We start from the raw sequence: 16949 nt of genomic DNA, 5'->3' as shown, positions 1-16949 counted from the left end.
TCCATTGGGTGCAGTACGTAGTACCCGATACTTTTTTTCGTACCACCTCGGTTGGGGTTCCAAGCGACCCGAGCTGATACCAAATGTGACGCAAAAACACTGTAGATCACTGATTGGTCTGAGAGAATCGTCACGTCATCGCTATAATGTAAAAGATTAGCTTTACCTCAATGCTAGCTTGCGCCGTCTCGAGCAACATGTTGTCATCTGCTCTGCTATAAGTTCCCAAACTCCCTTTTAGCGATGAAAAACGTCTACAGGTTGAGAATCAGTGACACCATAAAAGTTTTTTCCAGACATGCAGTTTGTGGCGGAACATTTGCGACGAGCACGTCAGCATTATATATGCTTAAATGCAACCTAAATGAGGCTCCGCGGAGCGCCGTCGGCTGACGCCGCGGGTGTTTGTACAGAAACTGTCATGTGAGACAGAGGTATAGTGATAAACGCGATGTGCAATATCTGTTTGTGGTGGTCAATTTTAATTTTGGACTGAGAAATAAATAACTGTATGGGAAAATACAACGACGCTCTCACTTGTATGATGTCACAGCAGGCAGCGCAAATATAACGACACGCCTATAATCCATCCCACTGGAAAGTGATACTAAACTTGATGGAAAAGCTAACCACGCCAAAGTGAGGTGAGCTGACCCGACCCAAACCAAACCAAACCGTAGGGTACTATGCAATGGAAAAGCCCCAATAGATTGTGCATATATGTTGGCTGAGGTTTTTTGTAACATCTTTAACCTGTCCCTGTAAACGTGCACGGTGCCCAACAGATCTTCCATGAAACAAAGGCCCATAATAACCAGAAACAAATCCAGATGCATTACATTGAAAATAAGACCAATAAAAAATAAAACAACCTGTGCTTGCCCACTTTATCACGCCTTAAGCTCAGACTGAGTTGTTAAAGGTCAAGGGTGGAGTTTATCTTAATATGTGGCTAGATGCATATCAAATATCAGATTCAAACTCAAAATGGACAATTGTCAGTTCTGGTCAGTTGAAGTAACAAAAACGTTTAATAATTTGGAATGATGACAATGCACAACATCTGCAGAAACAAAGACGTGACGAAATATATTATTGCTGAACTTGACAAGCTTTGGATCCAGTGCACATGGTACCAGTTCAAGAAAAGTTCATAACGCACAAGAGACAGACGGTGCACAGAAAAATGATGCGTCATCATCCCTCCCTTAGTGAAGACATCACTTGGTACATCATCACAACAACAGTCAGCGAGAGTATTTAGGTTACTAGCTAACTAACCTTTACATACAAAACACATCAAATACTTCAGAAGTGGCTGACATGCATGTTTATTTGGGTGCTATATTTGTCATGTTGTTTGAGTCATCATAGGAAAATTATTACAGTAAAACTTCAACTAGAATTTAATTCAAACACCCCTATATGAATAAAACAAACCTTACATATGGGCATACTGTATGTGTATTTACAGACCAATTTAAAAACATTCCAGTGGCAAACGCAAAGCTTTCAGTTTGTCATTGTCTGAGAGAATACAGGGAGCTATCTTTGACAATGGTTTGGAAAGATATGAGGGTCATAAAGGAATAAAACTTTCCTTAAATGCCCATAATATAATATTAACTAGGGGTGTAACAATACACTAAGCTCACGGTTCGATCTGTATCTCGCTGCTTGGTTCGCAATAAGATACACATCACGGTTTCTTATTAACAATTTCAGTAACTTTTTTGTTGTACATAAAACTTAATAAAGAATTTTTAACATTTTTAAGGCTTAACTGAACCTTCTGTACTCCAGGTCTGTCACTGGAAAAAAAAAGATAATTTTACATAAAAATAGAATTAAGGGACTTTGTTAGATATAAATCTCTACTGGGGCACAGGCCCCCTATTTCTTTCTGACTTTTTTGAAAGCCTAACACTTCTAATACAATGTCCTTTGCTTAACCCACTATTCCTACATGTATTTAAAAATATTTAAGTATCATGTTTATTATATTTAACATGAGCATTATTAACATGTTTGAAGGCATAAATGGCATAAAAGGTATTTTCTTGCACATTTGCATTTTACATTATACAATTATAACAATGATTAATAACTTATTTTTTACAAGAATATTTTTACAATAGCACTATTTTAAGAAACCATTCATTTTATGACTGCTATACTAAAATAATCTCAGTCATAGTTACTGCCAACTGTGTCCTACAGCTAGTGAACTAAATATTAATTTCATATCTAAAAATACAGAATAGTATAACACACATCTGTTGGTTTTTTCAGCAACAATGCAATTCTATAGACTTGACAGAGGTTTACTTGAGAGTTGCAGGTGATTCAAGCGATGTCTGTGTGACTGCGGTGAAGCACAGGTGACGCTGGCGCAAAGTAGATCATGTGTTGACCGGTCAACGAATAAAATTATATATATATTTTGTATCGTGAAGTATCGTACTGCGAAGTATCGTTACATCCCTAATATTAACGTAATGCATGATAAGATAAAAACATCTCTTTTTACATTATAATACATTTATATAGATAAAATAAGACATAAGATGATTGATAATAGTTTAGGTGAGTAATAATTTAGGCGTGTTATGCTTAGTCATATGTAATAGTCACTAGGAGCGCACACAGGCGCACACACACAAAAAATGCAGTCTTTTTTAGGGATGAACAGATTATTCGGGCGAGTCAGTTTCATGGTTTAAATGAGTCAGAGTTAGTAATGTGAAGCACTCACAAGGAGTTTGTGTTAAATGATTTATGGTTTAGATGAGTTAGGTTAAGTAATGCGATGTACTCACGAGGAGCTCCCTCAGCCATCTCAATAGCTGTGATCCCACACGACCACAAATCACTCTGCAGAGAAAGCATTGTAAAAACATCATTATAAAACCCCAACATTCAAGCAGTCTGCATTTCAAAAAGGAAATGTGAACCTAACCCTAACCCTAACCGAATAACTAGAATAGGGTAATCTAATCTGCTGTGTTCCTATTTTTCATTGATTTGAAACAAACATAAACGGAGAACTCGCACGTGGGCACACAAACTATTTTATTTATACTCATTTTAATTAACAACGATTCAATACAGAGAACTTCCATCAGGTGTTTATAATCATACAAATGCACTCATCAAATTTAAAATATACGCATGGCGTATCACCAGTTTAGTGTCTGTGACACAAATTAGCTGCCATCACAGCAAATAACAATGACAAAATTTGAACATCCACCGACATGTAACTGCTGTCAACCCCTACAAAGGACTTCAATATCATAATAGAGGTAGAAAAAAGCTAAAAGGAGACATCATGAATGAACTTTACAGAATAATAATGGTTGTTTCTTCTTTTATGTTCACAAATGATTTGTTCCAACTTGATGTTGTTTTACCAACATAAAGACCACAAAGAACTTCATGATGTCTCCTCTTGGTGATTTTTACTTCTGAAATCTTTGCAAGTGTGCGGGAGTGATTTCTGCAATTAGCCTATATGATACGCACCTATCTACTGTCTGTCTCATGGGTGTGCTGCTTTAAAACTAAAAAAGTTTGTATGTGCAGGTAATTACCCTGTAGTCATAGGTAGCATCTGGGTTTTCATCACAGGCGATGACCTCCGGAGCCATCCAATATGGTGTTCCAATGAACGTATTCCGCCGGCCAACAGTTCGATCAAGCTGGGCGCTAACACCAAAGTCCACTGAAGGAGTGAAGGAGATCCAGACAGCTCATTTACACACAATAATAATCACCTGCATACTTTACTCACATACAACAACATCTTAATATGATTAAACCCATACTTTTCATGATTAAACTAAGAGTGCTCTCATCATCATTGGCTGATAAACGTTTGATAGGCGCTTTCTATAAAGCAGGGGGTTTCAAACTAGGGTCAGGGGACCTTCAGAGGGCCTCTCCAGAATGTTCTAGGGGGTCCCCAGAACATTCAGATGAAAAAAGCCAAAGCTCGCTGTTAGGCTAAATATGTTCAACGTCAAGAACCACCGTGCAGACAGACAGACATATGACCGCAAGAGTGAATGTAAAGCATACGGAGAGTTGTGTTCTTGTTTAACTCTTGCAGTGTTTTGATATCATGAACCTGTCGATCTGCGCAGTGCTGCGTGATGTTGAAAACGCTCACTGACTTGACTACATTTCCCAGTCTGCAGAACACTTGCAATGTGCAAAATTTGTGCACAAATCCCATAATGTGAAAACCAACCAACCTCATGAGATATTTAGTGGCAAGCAGGATCAGAAAGATCAACAAAATTGCCACCCAAGTTCAAAACAAAACCAATTATAATGAATTAATTCACAGCATTTAAACCAATCACAGACATGTCTCTGTTGAGTTAAGAAATGTAACTAATGGCCAATCAGATGTGTTTTAATGAATTACAGAGCCATTCTGCTAAACCCTCCAATGTTTTGATAAAAGTGAGCACTCATACTTTTATTTTAAGCAACAAAGTTCAGATACGACGAAAGTAAGATATGTGCAGATTCATGCATTATAACGGGAGTTTCAATGGTCGTTCGTTGATTGCTTCCTGTATACAGTTTATTCCCAGTCTGAATAACCATTTTGATTATCTAGACTTAATTTTACTTATGGTTAAAAACAGCATCAATAAACACTTTTTAGCTTGTGTATAAGTATATGGCTGGCAAAAGCATATGTATTCTAGTATAGTAGTAAAGTATAGTCTGACAAGTTAAGAAATATAACGGTATAATGAATTTCTTCTAACCAAGATATGAAAGAATATAAGGAGTGTACAAAACCAAACGCCATAATCAGGGCACAAAAAGCCTAATATAACAGACAAAAAGATTTCTGAATAAAATATAAAGTACAGTATAAATCTGAATGTGCATTTATTACCTAATTTTACTTCTGCATTTTCGGTCAGCAGAACATTTTGGCCCTTAATGTCTCTGTGGATGACGTGATGAGCGTGCAAGTGGGCCAAACCCTGACGAGAGAACACATGCACAAACACAGGCAGACGCACACACGCACAGACACACAAATACAATTTGAATCAGTCATTCTCTGCTAGAATTGTGCTAAAGATGACTGTTGAAAGTGTGTCTTAATGTGTGTGTTACCCTGAGGATTTCTCTAGAGATGTAGGCAATCCAATCTTCCTTTAGTGTATTTCCTTTGGTGTTTTTCACCAGGTCTGTTATAGAACCAGCACCACAAAACTCCATCACCAACTAGACAAATAAACAGAGAGAGAGATTTACACAAAAGAACTGAAGATGCCTCATTTAACTTACCAGGTTATGTTAAGGGATGCAAAGATTGTTCGGCAACCGAAAACAATTGAAAAGGCCGAATACATTTTACCGAACAATGAAGTCTTCGATGATGCAATCAAATTGCAACCGGCACAGAGTGAGAGGCGCGCAAATGCAGCAAACATGTTAGTGAAAAAATTTTAAAGTGTCTGAAAAGACATGAAACATACAGCACTAGACGTTTCCTTTATCATATAAAATCAAGAAATCCTCAACACCATGCAGCGTATTTAGAAAGACATGGCTGCTGAATGCACTTAAATTAACTTCTCATCTCATATCATAGATGAGAAGAGCAACGACGTCGTAGAGCGTCAGCGGTATGTAATAAAAACGTCCTAGAATCAGCAAAGTCCTACAATGACAAACACGCTTATATTAAACGAGAAATAAAACGTTTATTAACAAAAGCTTTTTGTTGAGCGCTTTTTCCTCTGTCATCTCCTGTCAATTCTGCCGCCGTCTCTCTCTCTCTCTGCTCGTGCTTAACCGTGCACGCAGGCGCGTCTCCATGTGCAAATTCATCATTTAACACACTTTTCTCCATAAAATTCCCACTGTTTAAAATGATATAATCGCCTTGGTTTCCAACGTCACAAACATGTAACCAATCACATCAACACAGTTAAACACGTGGATCACTAGTTTAAGTCACAGATATTAAGTATGGATGTCTCAAAGACAGAGTGAGTGATTGTAGTTGTGACAAAAAAGAAAGTTATCGAAATACAAAAAGCATTACATCTCTGGAAACTTCTCATAATGATAAATGTACAAATATGTGTGTACAGTGAGTGTGTCCTGTAATGTGGTGTAGACACCAAAAGTGAAGCATATTATATTTGTTCCTCGCTTTAGATTACCCGCAGGATTTAACTTTTTGTTCACCTTACTCACATGAATAGACACATTATAAAATGAGATGTATCTTCACGCACACCGCCCAGTTTAAACTGAATGTGTCAAACCAGACATTTTCTGACTGGCTTGTGCACCAGCAACAAGCTTTCCGCTTGTTAAAATTTTTCAACTTGCACGGAAGACGCGTTTGTTGCAAATAGCAATTGCGCCACCCAATGTGTCATTCACATCTCCAGGCACAAATTTGCTTTTATTCTCATGCTTGCATTATGTGCAAATTATTAAAATCCCTTTAGAAGTGTGTGTTATTTGTATGTGTGTAAGTGTGTTTGTGTGTGTAAGGTAAACTGACCCACAGCTGGTCATCGTGTCCTGGCGGGCTTTTCTTTATGAAGGCTCCATAGTATGTGGCAATGTTCCTGTGATGTGAGTATTTCTTCAGCATGTTAATCTCCAGTTTAATCTCCTCTTCTTCATCCTTGGGACACACACACACACATCAATTAATGTATACAGATTAAAAAGGTCTGAAATTCGACATGGGATTATGAGTATTGCACACAGTGCAACCCAAGCGCTCATAATGCAAGAAATTACCAAAAACATTTATTTACTTGTGATTGTGAATTAATACAGTTGTCCTAACAAATCCTAAATAATAATTCACTCTTATTTCACAACTTGTGCTGTAAATTAAGTCTAGTAGCATGATACAAGTAAATGGTTATTCAAACTTTTTGTATACAGAAAGCGATCAAAGAACGATCACTTAAAATGTCCATGACTTAAATTTAATGTCACAAAACTCCCGTTATAATGAATAAATCAGCAGGTGTCTTACATTTATTGCATCTAAACTTTGTTGTTTATGAAAAAAGCGTAAAATCAGATACAGAGAATCCTGAGACAAATCATTAATAATAAACACAGAGTCCCTTAAAACAAAACCACTAATAGCAGTTTGTGAAAATCTGATGGCCAAAAAATAGATGAAGTATTCGTAAATACAGCCATGTTTAACTTGTGCAAATGAGTTCAGATTTGTATGCGAAAAATCAATACCTATAGTCCTCCTAACCTGTAGGAAAGTAATTCAGAGAGCAAACTAATATCATATGTAGTCTGTGTAGAAGCACAACCACTTACTTCAGTCACGTCCATGACTTTAATGGCTGCCAACTGTCCGGTTTTCACATGACGACCCTGACGAGAAAAAGAGAAAACATCATCATGCTTTGAACATCACAAACTCAAACATCACAAACTGTTGTATGCGTTCCGTCTGTGCGGTCTCAAAAAGTGAGATGCACATGGACGGGACGTGCAGACCCTCTTGATAATGACAAATGCATCAGCACAGAAGGTGCTGTATCGATGCGCGCATCGTCAGGCATTCATGACGATGTATCGTCATATCGATATTTTGAACACAGCACTATCTCACATGTCATCATATTGCTTAGTTGGTCTGTCACGTGTGCAGCTCGGACATTCACGTAACCCCGCTGCGCGCATCAGAAGGTTTTAACGAAGGCAAATGACGTCTCTCCTTTTGAAACGCGTTCTGGCGCGATTGCGTTCACACTATAGCCTTCCGTGCCTGAGCCCAAGTGAACCGCGCTCCAGCCCAGCGATTAACCAATCCGCGCCCCGGGCGCAGTAGAGAGAGCGATCACACTAGTCAAACGAACCAGGCTTGTGAGTACACCCATAGTCATCAACTTAGAGCACCTGTCATATCTCCTGTTATAATCTCAACATCATTTACTGGTATTTACCCTGTCAGTATGTTTAGGACATAATCATACACTTAGAATTTGAATTTTAAAAATCATTAAATTATACAATGCAGTGCTTTTGTATTTTTCTGAGGTTTTAATTAAATTTGAATTTATGATTAATTAATATATTTTATAAAATGTCATAAAAGTGGGAACCCCTGGCACCATCCCCAGCCCCCCATGCTTGAGAACCACTGTTGTTTACAATGCATACTATATCTTCAATAGCCTACAAAATAAATAACAGATTTAAGATACCGTTGATCAAGACGTAATCAGTTTTTATCTTCAGGGCATTATCACTTTAAATTAATTATATTTTAACATATTTCAAAACTTTAGTGAGCATTTAGTTAAAAGCTAATTAATGAGTGGCATTTTGTACATTACATAAACAATATAAACCTAAAGCTGAAAAACATTACATACCGTAAAATGCACCATTACCGTGAAAAGTTTATGATTTGCATGTGTTGAGTTTACGTTTTCTTGTGCTTAAACTGTCATGATTACACAAAATGTTCTCAAAGTGCTGTGATTATCCTCATAACAGTCAGTTATGTCTGAAGTAAATGTTAACAGTTCAGACATTAAACGCAGGTTTAACAGTATATTGGATCCGTGCATTATGTCTTAAAGTGCGTGTTGCAGGTTAACCACCACTGTCGAAAAAATGGGTACATAAATCACTCAAGATATGTATATAATTTTTAAAATGTCTCAAAAATGGTCTTAAAGACGTTTTTGGTATTAACGTTTTTCCACAAAACATCACGCCACCAGACGCTGTTGCTAATATAACTCGAAATGTATATCAGACGGGCCCACCGGGAAAGTCTCGACTCTCCCGATTTACACTCCGCTACTGGCTGTAAGTGAGTGCGTTTTGGCATTTTGGCTTTGGTAAATTCTCTCCCCAACGTGACGTAATACAGTGCGTTGTGGAGGAAAGGAGAATCATTGCAAACCGCTGTACTTTTTCGTATTATATTCCGTTTTGTGATACCCAACAACATAAAATACAATGGATAACAGTTTAAATGTTTATTATCAACAAGCAAATTGCACAAATTCGTTGAAAATTTTAACCTGCAACACGCCCTTTAAAGTGACAGCAGGCTAGTGTTGGGCGATATAGTGAGTTTGGTCTTATTGTCAACCTGTGAGATTGCCGATACATGATGGCATCAGGGGGTGGGGCAAAATTTTATTTATTTGTGTGAAAATTGCTGGCACCAGCAAAGATTTCAGTGTCACATATTTAAAATAATAATATAAAAGTCAAATATAATTGTATAAACATACAGCATATTCATCATTTGTTAAGACAATTGACAATTTTGGCAATTAAATTGAAATTTAATTCTGAAATTTCACACTACTTTCTCATCAGGGTCAATAGTTTCAGGTATATCAGGATTAACTATGCACAGTAATGGAGAATTCATATCAAAGAAATGTTGTTGTAAATTATTAAAACAGTGTTATTTATATATGCTGTTGTTGATATGTCTCTTAATGCGCTTAAAAATTCTTTTCATTCACACGTCTTGTCAATTAAGTTCAATGGACCAGATGAAGGGTTGTCGGTAACCTTTTTAGACACCATGCACGCTATGTGATGTCGGCTTCTCTTATGAGCTTCAAGGTTTTGTTTATGGTAGTTGGTCGTTTCAACGAAAAAGGCTCCCGACTTGTCAACTTTACCTGGAAACTGACGGCAAACTGTGCAAAACATCGCTTTGTTTCTTTCGTCGTGTTTTACCCAAGTAGATGGTTGCTTTCAAGATGTTAAATTACATTTTCGTTTACATAATTAGAGGGCGTTGCCGCCATCTTAATGTCTCTTTGCTCTACCAGATGATGTAACACGCAACTGTGTCCAAAGCAACCAATAAGGTAGGAGAAACCTCATGACATTACTGAAAATTTCCTTGCGTTGCGAGTGTCTCTCACACTGGCCCCGGGTCATCGGACATGTGGAGCCCAGAATGTTATATTCTGTCTTTAGCTGTGTGTGCTTTTTATTTGGGTTTCCAATAACATTGGTTTGGGAACTCCTATAAAGTCTGAGGTGCATTGTGTTTGACTGTTAATCATTAATGTGTTTTTTTTTTTTTTTTGGTGGAGCCAGTGAACATTTAGGCAATTTTTTAGTTTACCAAGTAATTTTCACGCAGATTTTCATTCGTTTTGGGTTCATTTGCACTGCTAATTATGTTCCGCAATCTGTGCGTGCATTTACGTACATCCCATAGACCCCTTCACAGATCACGTCACAGGCGGTTCCTACTGCGCATGTCGGGGTCAGAAAAGTCATTACAGCAGATTGAGTTGCGTATTATTCAGTATCGTCAAAAATGCCTACTTGCATAGTGGGCTTAGAAAATCGCACCAGGTCTGCCGTTAAGTTTTTCGGGATTACTGTAGAACAGTGATTTTCAAACTGGGGGCCGGGGCCCCCAGGGGGGCCGCGAGATGGTGCCAGGGGGGCCCCAGTTTTATGACATTTTATGAAACACATTAATTTATCGTGAATTCTGTGTAATTAAACCTTAAAAAATAACGCTACTAACCAAAAGCACAAATTTTTGTATAATTTTATGGGTTTTTTTTTATTAAAATGTGGATTTTTAGAACAGTTTTTTGTCACAAATTTTCTTTGGGGGGCCGCGAAGGAATGCACCGTACACAAGGGGGGCCGCACACTGAAAAAGTTTGGGAACCACTGCTGTAGAATATTAAAAACCAAAAATACAACATCTGCAGCTGCAAGCAATTAATGTGCAGACTGGAACAATGCAAATATCAAAGAGGCTTGTGTTTGTAGTGCTCACTTCATTTCAGGTAAGTCATATTTTTCAGCCCTGTTAGATTAAATTATAAAGCCTGGATGGTATGAACAGTTTGACCCCATGCTGCGCGCGCACCCGATAGTCATTCAATGTTTACAAACCTTGAAGGGGTCTATAAAGACGCGTGCCATGCATTGTATTTGTAATTGTGCACTTGGTGGATTTTTACATCTGTAAATCACAGCGTTCACAACAGTTTGCTTATATCCACAATTTCTCTCTCTCGAAAAACCAGACGTGTGCATTGTTTTCTGAATCAATCATAAACTAGCGCATGGCATACAGTTGAATTATGCTGGCAATGATCTCAGTTGTTTCAGCGTGGATAGTGAGATAGTACGGCAAAGTTACTAGATCATTACCATTGCAAGAGAGATCCCAAATTCAATTACGGGACATGTTTATGTTCACACAGAAATCAAGCTGGACAATTTTATGGTAGTTTTCTGAGATCAACGTGCTGTGTGAATGTAGTTTTAGAAGCACACTCTATATAATTAAGAATTAGATTTTTATAAAAACACTGTACCATTTGTTGCCATTAAGTATCATGAACTGACAATGAACAATAAATATTACAGCGCTTTTCAATTGCATAGTACCCCACGGGTTGGGTCTGCTTACTTTGGGGGCTTTTCCACTGGGTACTGTATGTAGTGCCCAATACTTTTTTAGTACCACATCAGTTGAAGTTCCAAGAGAGCTGAGCTGATACTAAAACGTGACGTGAAAACACTGTAGATCACTGATTGGTCGAATCGTCACTACCAGTGTCAATGCTAAATGCAAGATTAGCTTTACCTTCATGCGTGTGCTGTCTCAAGCAAACCTGTTGTCATTTGTTCTTTGTTGTAAGTTTCCAAACTCCCTTTTTAGGAACACAATACCAGTGTTTTCCTTGCAGTTTGTCGCACCAAATCCACAACACGCACTTATGCACAGCATTTTTGCAACTTAGCGGAGGGTGTCGACTGACGCCATGGTCTGTACAAAAACTGAGGTAGTGATAAACGTGATGTGCAAACATCCATTTGTGGTGGTCAATTTTGATTTTTTTGGCAGACTGACAAATAAATGAATGTATGGGAAACGATGCATTCCAAAGATGCTCGCTCCCACTTTTTGTATGATGAGTGGGCAGCGCAAATACAATGACACGCCTAAAATCCCTCCCACTCTGAAGTGGTACTTAAGGGCGCACTCACACTATCCAAACCAAACCGCGCTCGGGCGCGTTTGACCCCCAAAGCCTGGTTCGTTTGACTAGTGTGAGTGCTCTGTTCCGCGCCCGGGCGCGGATTGGTTAATCGCGCCGCGGCCGAGTTGCAGAGGTGGGCCGGAGCACGGTTCACTTGGGCTCAGGCGCGGAAGGCTGTGGTGTGAGCGCAATCGCGCCTGAGCGCGATTCAAAAGGTGAAGACGTCAGTTGCGCGACCACTCACCTTCATCTGCCTCCGTAAAAATCTTTTAATGCGCGCAGCGGGGTTACGTGAATCTCCGCGCTGCGCACGTGACAGATCAACTAAGCAATATGATGACATGTGAGAGGGCTGTCTGTAATCGCGCACCAAACGACTCCGAATAAAAAAACACAGACCTATCATTACGGTGGGTTCCAGTGCTCAGTGAGAGCTTTACTTCCTGCTTTTTTTAAAACAATCGCATCTTATGACGAAAGCGCGCCCGGACTCGGATCGATAAAAGTACAGTGTGAGTGCATGCACATGGGGGAGTAGGGAGGGGTGACATTCGCGCTGGGGCATGGTTTGGTTTGGTTTGGATAATGTGAGTGCGCCCTAACTCAATGGAAAAGCTAACCAAGACAAAGTAAGGTAAGGTGACACAACTTGACCTGTGGGGTACTATGCAATAGAAAAGCGCCATTAGTGTTTGCTGTCGAGGTCAGTATTCTGTGCGCCATTTTAAATTCAATTCTTCAGTGTTAAAAATTAAACACTAGTTCACAACTTATTGAATAAAACAATATACACAGCATAATGGGTTCTTATTTACAAACAGTAATTCAAACAGTCTCCATTATTTCACAATACATGTTTAAAACAGGACTACATACTGCAATACATACTATATCTTCAATACATACTAAATCTGCAATAGCCTACAAAATAAATCACAGATTTAAAAATAAATCAGAATACATCTCGTCACTTACAGAATGTGTACTATTAACTTTATATTTGAATCAATAATCTTTAAACAAGTATTCTTTATTCATCTTAGGCTATCGACACACATGTTAGCACACAACAACAGGTCATACATGTGTCCTAAACATAGACAGTACACGGCATCTACTACAGTAAGCTCTGTAGCAGTGTGCTATACTAAAAAACTGCAGTTGTCTTCAGTGTACATATCCTGCCTTCATATAACCTGTGTCAATAACACGATATAACAAGATTGTGTGTGTGTCTGTAAATGAATGCAAATTGTCTGCTGCTCTTTTAAGGCACTTTATAATCAATGTCATGTTTGTCGCATTGAGTACGTCTGCGCATGCGCAGCAGATCACACCCATCAGCGACTCAACGGTCGTTTATTTCTTCACATTTTCATGATATTTATGTAAAACAGTAAAATAAGCACAGTTTCTTTACAGGTGCAGTAACGCTGAATATAAACGTTGGACCAACCTTATATACTTGTCCATATGTGCCATTGCCGACCACTTCCACCAGCTCAAAGATGCCAGCAGGGTCCTAGAATCACACAAATCACAATAATCAATAACTTATAAATGACCGTTTGATAAATAAACGTCAATGGCGTGCGGATATACTGGGAGTTAACGTTAATCGAGCTCCGCTGCTGAAGGTTTCTGCAAACAAAGGGCCACATCTCTATAAGCCACGCTTCAGGTAACACAACAGCAAAACACACAAATTAACAGGTTTGTGCTATTATAATAAGATATTTCAAAGTGTTTGTGTGAGATGTCTTTGTGTTGTTATGAGGATATGTGTCACTCACGCGCAGAGAGGCGAGGTCTATGTCCACCAGGCTCTTCGCGGGCGAGTCGTTCGCCATTTTTACCCGATTATTAAACACAAATGATTCTCAGTCTCAGTGTAATCCGTCGCGTTAGATGTCTGATGCGAGATCGCCGATGTTGTTCATCGTTTGATTGGTGTTGATAATCCTGAGAGAGGAGCCGAGGCCCTACCGGCAGCGTGTAACGTTACTCTATTGTTCGCTCGCGCTAAGGATGAGGTGAGGATGAGGAGGATGAGTCCGGGTCGGGGTGGCTGGGGGGGGGGGGGGGGGTGTTGGTAGGTGGGGTCTATCCTACAATACTGTCAGGAACTGAAAACTATTTCATTAAAAGTTGGCAATAGTAAGTTAGTTTGTAAATTCGTATTAGAATAATATACAGTTTATTAAAATATAAGTATATTTAACTATACTAGTACGTGTACTAGTATGAGATTTACGCCAAACGTGCTACATGTACAAACCCATATTTCCAATATACAAATGACAAATTATAAATATTTATATGTATATCATCCGGCCATTGATCTGTCCTGCGATGGGTCAAAAGTGCCGCCATATTTGACTGAGGCAAGACATCACACAAGTGAGCCAGGTGTAGCTGTTGTTTTTAAGGATTTACAACACTTTTACATTATTTATCAGAAACACTTGGCTTTTAAACAAGGGGACCATCTACTTATAATTAAGCTTTTTCTGAGCCAGTTTTATAAGATAAGAGAAGCTTGTAGAAGTTATAGAGAGTCAGTTGATAGTGACTTGGGAAGGAATTCAAATAAGTTGTGGTCAAAGGTGAGAAATATAACTAATATGAGCCTAAAAGATGAGTATGTATGCAGTAAACGAAAAGACCCTTTAGAAAGAGGTTAAAGATCATCTTGACACTTGACCACTTTGCCTATCAAAATAACAGGGCCACTGATGATGATGCAATTCTCATCATGGTGCATCATGTTGTGAGTTAAACTCTTAAGAAAAATGGTTTTATATAGTACCAAATAAGGGTTCTTCAGCTTGTAACAATAGCAGCACCCTTTTAGATGGTTCAGGAACCTTGCCTTAAAAAGTGCTACATATAACCACAATGGTGCTATAAAGAACCTTTAATTTATCAGCTGCCAGGAGGGTTATTTTTGTTATTTATGCACTTTGTTATTTTCAGCACTTTATAAGGTTTAACAGATTAAAAACAGAAAAACAGATGCAAGACATCAGAAAAATACTTCTATTTTTTCAATTTTTCATTACATGAGGGGTCATACAATAATAAATATGAGTATTAAAATCACATTAAGTTAAAAAAATATATGAATTATTATCCAAATATAACAAATCACTGCTCAAATGAGATGTTAAATAACATCTTCAATATTAAATAAACAATCAAATTGGGAAAAGACAATCATTCTAAATAGACAACAATTAAATAAAATCATTAAAATTATGACATATGCCACTTCAAAACATGCAATGATAATAAATATTAACATATTATGACATTACATTCAGATGTATACATTTTAGCACAAACAGATAGACGGCATAGAATACAAATTAATGGAATGTTAATAATACATTACTAACTGTAAAAAAAAAAGTCAATAGGATTGTGTCAATGTCTGTAGAAGCTAGCAAAAATTTTGTATTTTGTTTGCTGAATCATTGTAAAGTACATGCTCCATCCAATGTTTCTTTTGTGGCAATGATGCTAAACATTTAGTCAGATAAGAGTAAGATAAGAGATGGTCATGTTGATCTTAAGACACAGGCTGTGATTATCACAGATTCCCATCGTCTAGCTGTGGTCTTCATTTGGTGGACTGTACAAGGTTGAGCATCAGGCCAAACAAGATTTGGGTCTGTTGGTCGTTGGTGAAAGGATAAGACATGGAGAAAAAAGTTATGAAGTTTACCTTCATACTGTATGTAAAACATGATTTGACAGGAGCTCTAATATGATTCTGGTCAAGATACCCGTTTTGTCAGTAAATTAGGCGAATGCTTGGTGAAATATTTATGATGTTTTTGCATACATTTAAAAAAAATTTTAGTACGAAAGTTTTTGTTGAATCATGATTTGTAAGTTAAAATGTCCGAACGCATATTTTCTACTCACAAATTTGTGCGTACACATGATTTTCACAGAAAATTCTAGGGTGAAAAGGATTTAGGTGAAGTCATGGAGACAGCAGGAACATAGTCTGTACAAGTTCACTTTGCGCTGCACCATGACTGCTTTCATCTTCCATCATCTCGCTTTCTGATTGGATAGTTTCATTTCACGTGATAATCTCAAGAGCGTGCGTGCTGCTTAGTACTCAGGGTTCCCCCCACACATCAGGATAATAAAGTATATATTATTATTATTATACAGATTATGCCATCAATGTCATTGAGATGGATAATGTGTGTTTAAGTAGACGGGGGCCCCTGTTGCTTTTGAAACACTCTTTTGTTATGCTTTTTTGGGAGGCCTTTGCCCTCTGGAGTTTGAGACCCTCTGCCATAGAATTTTTTTTTGGCCAAGTAAAATTTGTCTCAGTTTTAACATTTTTGAACATTTGTTATATGTTTATTAACAACTTCTAGGGGTGGTTTCCCAGACAGAGATTATCTTAAGCCAGGACTAGGCCTTAGTTTAATTAGGAAATATAACTAGATTTAATAGACATTCCTTTCTAAAACATTACTTGTGTGTATTTTGAAGAAAAACAAAGGACACTGATGTATTTTAAGATATGTCAGTGCAAGTTGTTTTCAGTTTGGACAGCCCTTTTATTTTAGCCTAGGACTAGTCTAATCCCTGTCCAGAAAACTGCCCCATAGATTAATAATCACATTTGCGATTGTGCTGTTATTCAGTATATGTGATATTTCAAGTGAAAACAGTGACACTGAAGTATATAAGATGTGAGATGGCAACTGATTTACTACTATTATTAAAAAGATTTGCTTTAATCGATCAACTGCTGAATCATTTACTGTCGACAGTTTGTATAAATGGAACAATGTGTCAAATTTGACTACCACTACAACAACAAGGTCCAGTATATATCACCAGTGTTCAGTTTCTCCTACATACCTGCACACTTTAAAGAAA

General features: G+C 37.9%; 1 protein-coding gene across 3 annotated transcripts in view; it reads right to left on the bottom strand.

Moving 5' to 3' along the window:
• map4k4 (mitogen-activated protein kinase kinase kinase kinase 4) overlaps positions 1–14111 on the bottom strand; it is a 39369-nt gene extending 25258 nt beyond the window's left edge. For 2 of the 3 annotated variants that reach the window (XM_073854914.1, XM_073854915.1), the window contains exons 1-8: positions 13829–14109; positions 13492–13557; positions 7348–7404; positions 6554–6679; positions 5146–5256; positions 4919–5009; positions 3594–3724; positions 2820–2874 (exon numbers count right to left, since the gene is read on the bottom strand). In XM_073854914.1, the coding sequence (XP_073711015.1) occupies positions 2820–2874; positions 3594–3724; positions 4919–5009; positions 5146–5256; positions 6554–6679; positions 7348–7404; positions 13492–13557; positions 13829–13885 (694 nt within the window). In that variant the 5' untranslated portion in view covers positions 13886–14109. Of the gene's footprint in view, positions 1–2819; positions 2875–3593; positions 3725–4918; positions 5010–5145; positions 5257–6553; positions 6680–7347; positions 7405–13491; positions 13558–13828 lie in introns of all 3 variants that reach the window. The other variant, XM_073854916.1, reaches the window with a different exon arrangement.
• Positions 14112–16949: the final 2838 nt, after the last annotated feature.

The sequence above is a fragment of the Misgurnus anguillicaudatus genome, chromosome 17 (genome assembly GCF_027580225.2).
Source record: "Misgurnus anguillicaudatus chromosome 17, ASM2758022v2, whole genome shotgun sequence".
Taxonomy (NCBI): Eukaryota; Metazoa; Chordata; class Actinopteri; order Cypriniformes; family Cobitidae; genus Misgurnus; species Misgurnus anguillicaudatus.
Note: the sequence above shows the minus strand (reverse complement) of the source record. Positions and strands in the feature narration are given on the sequence as shown.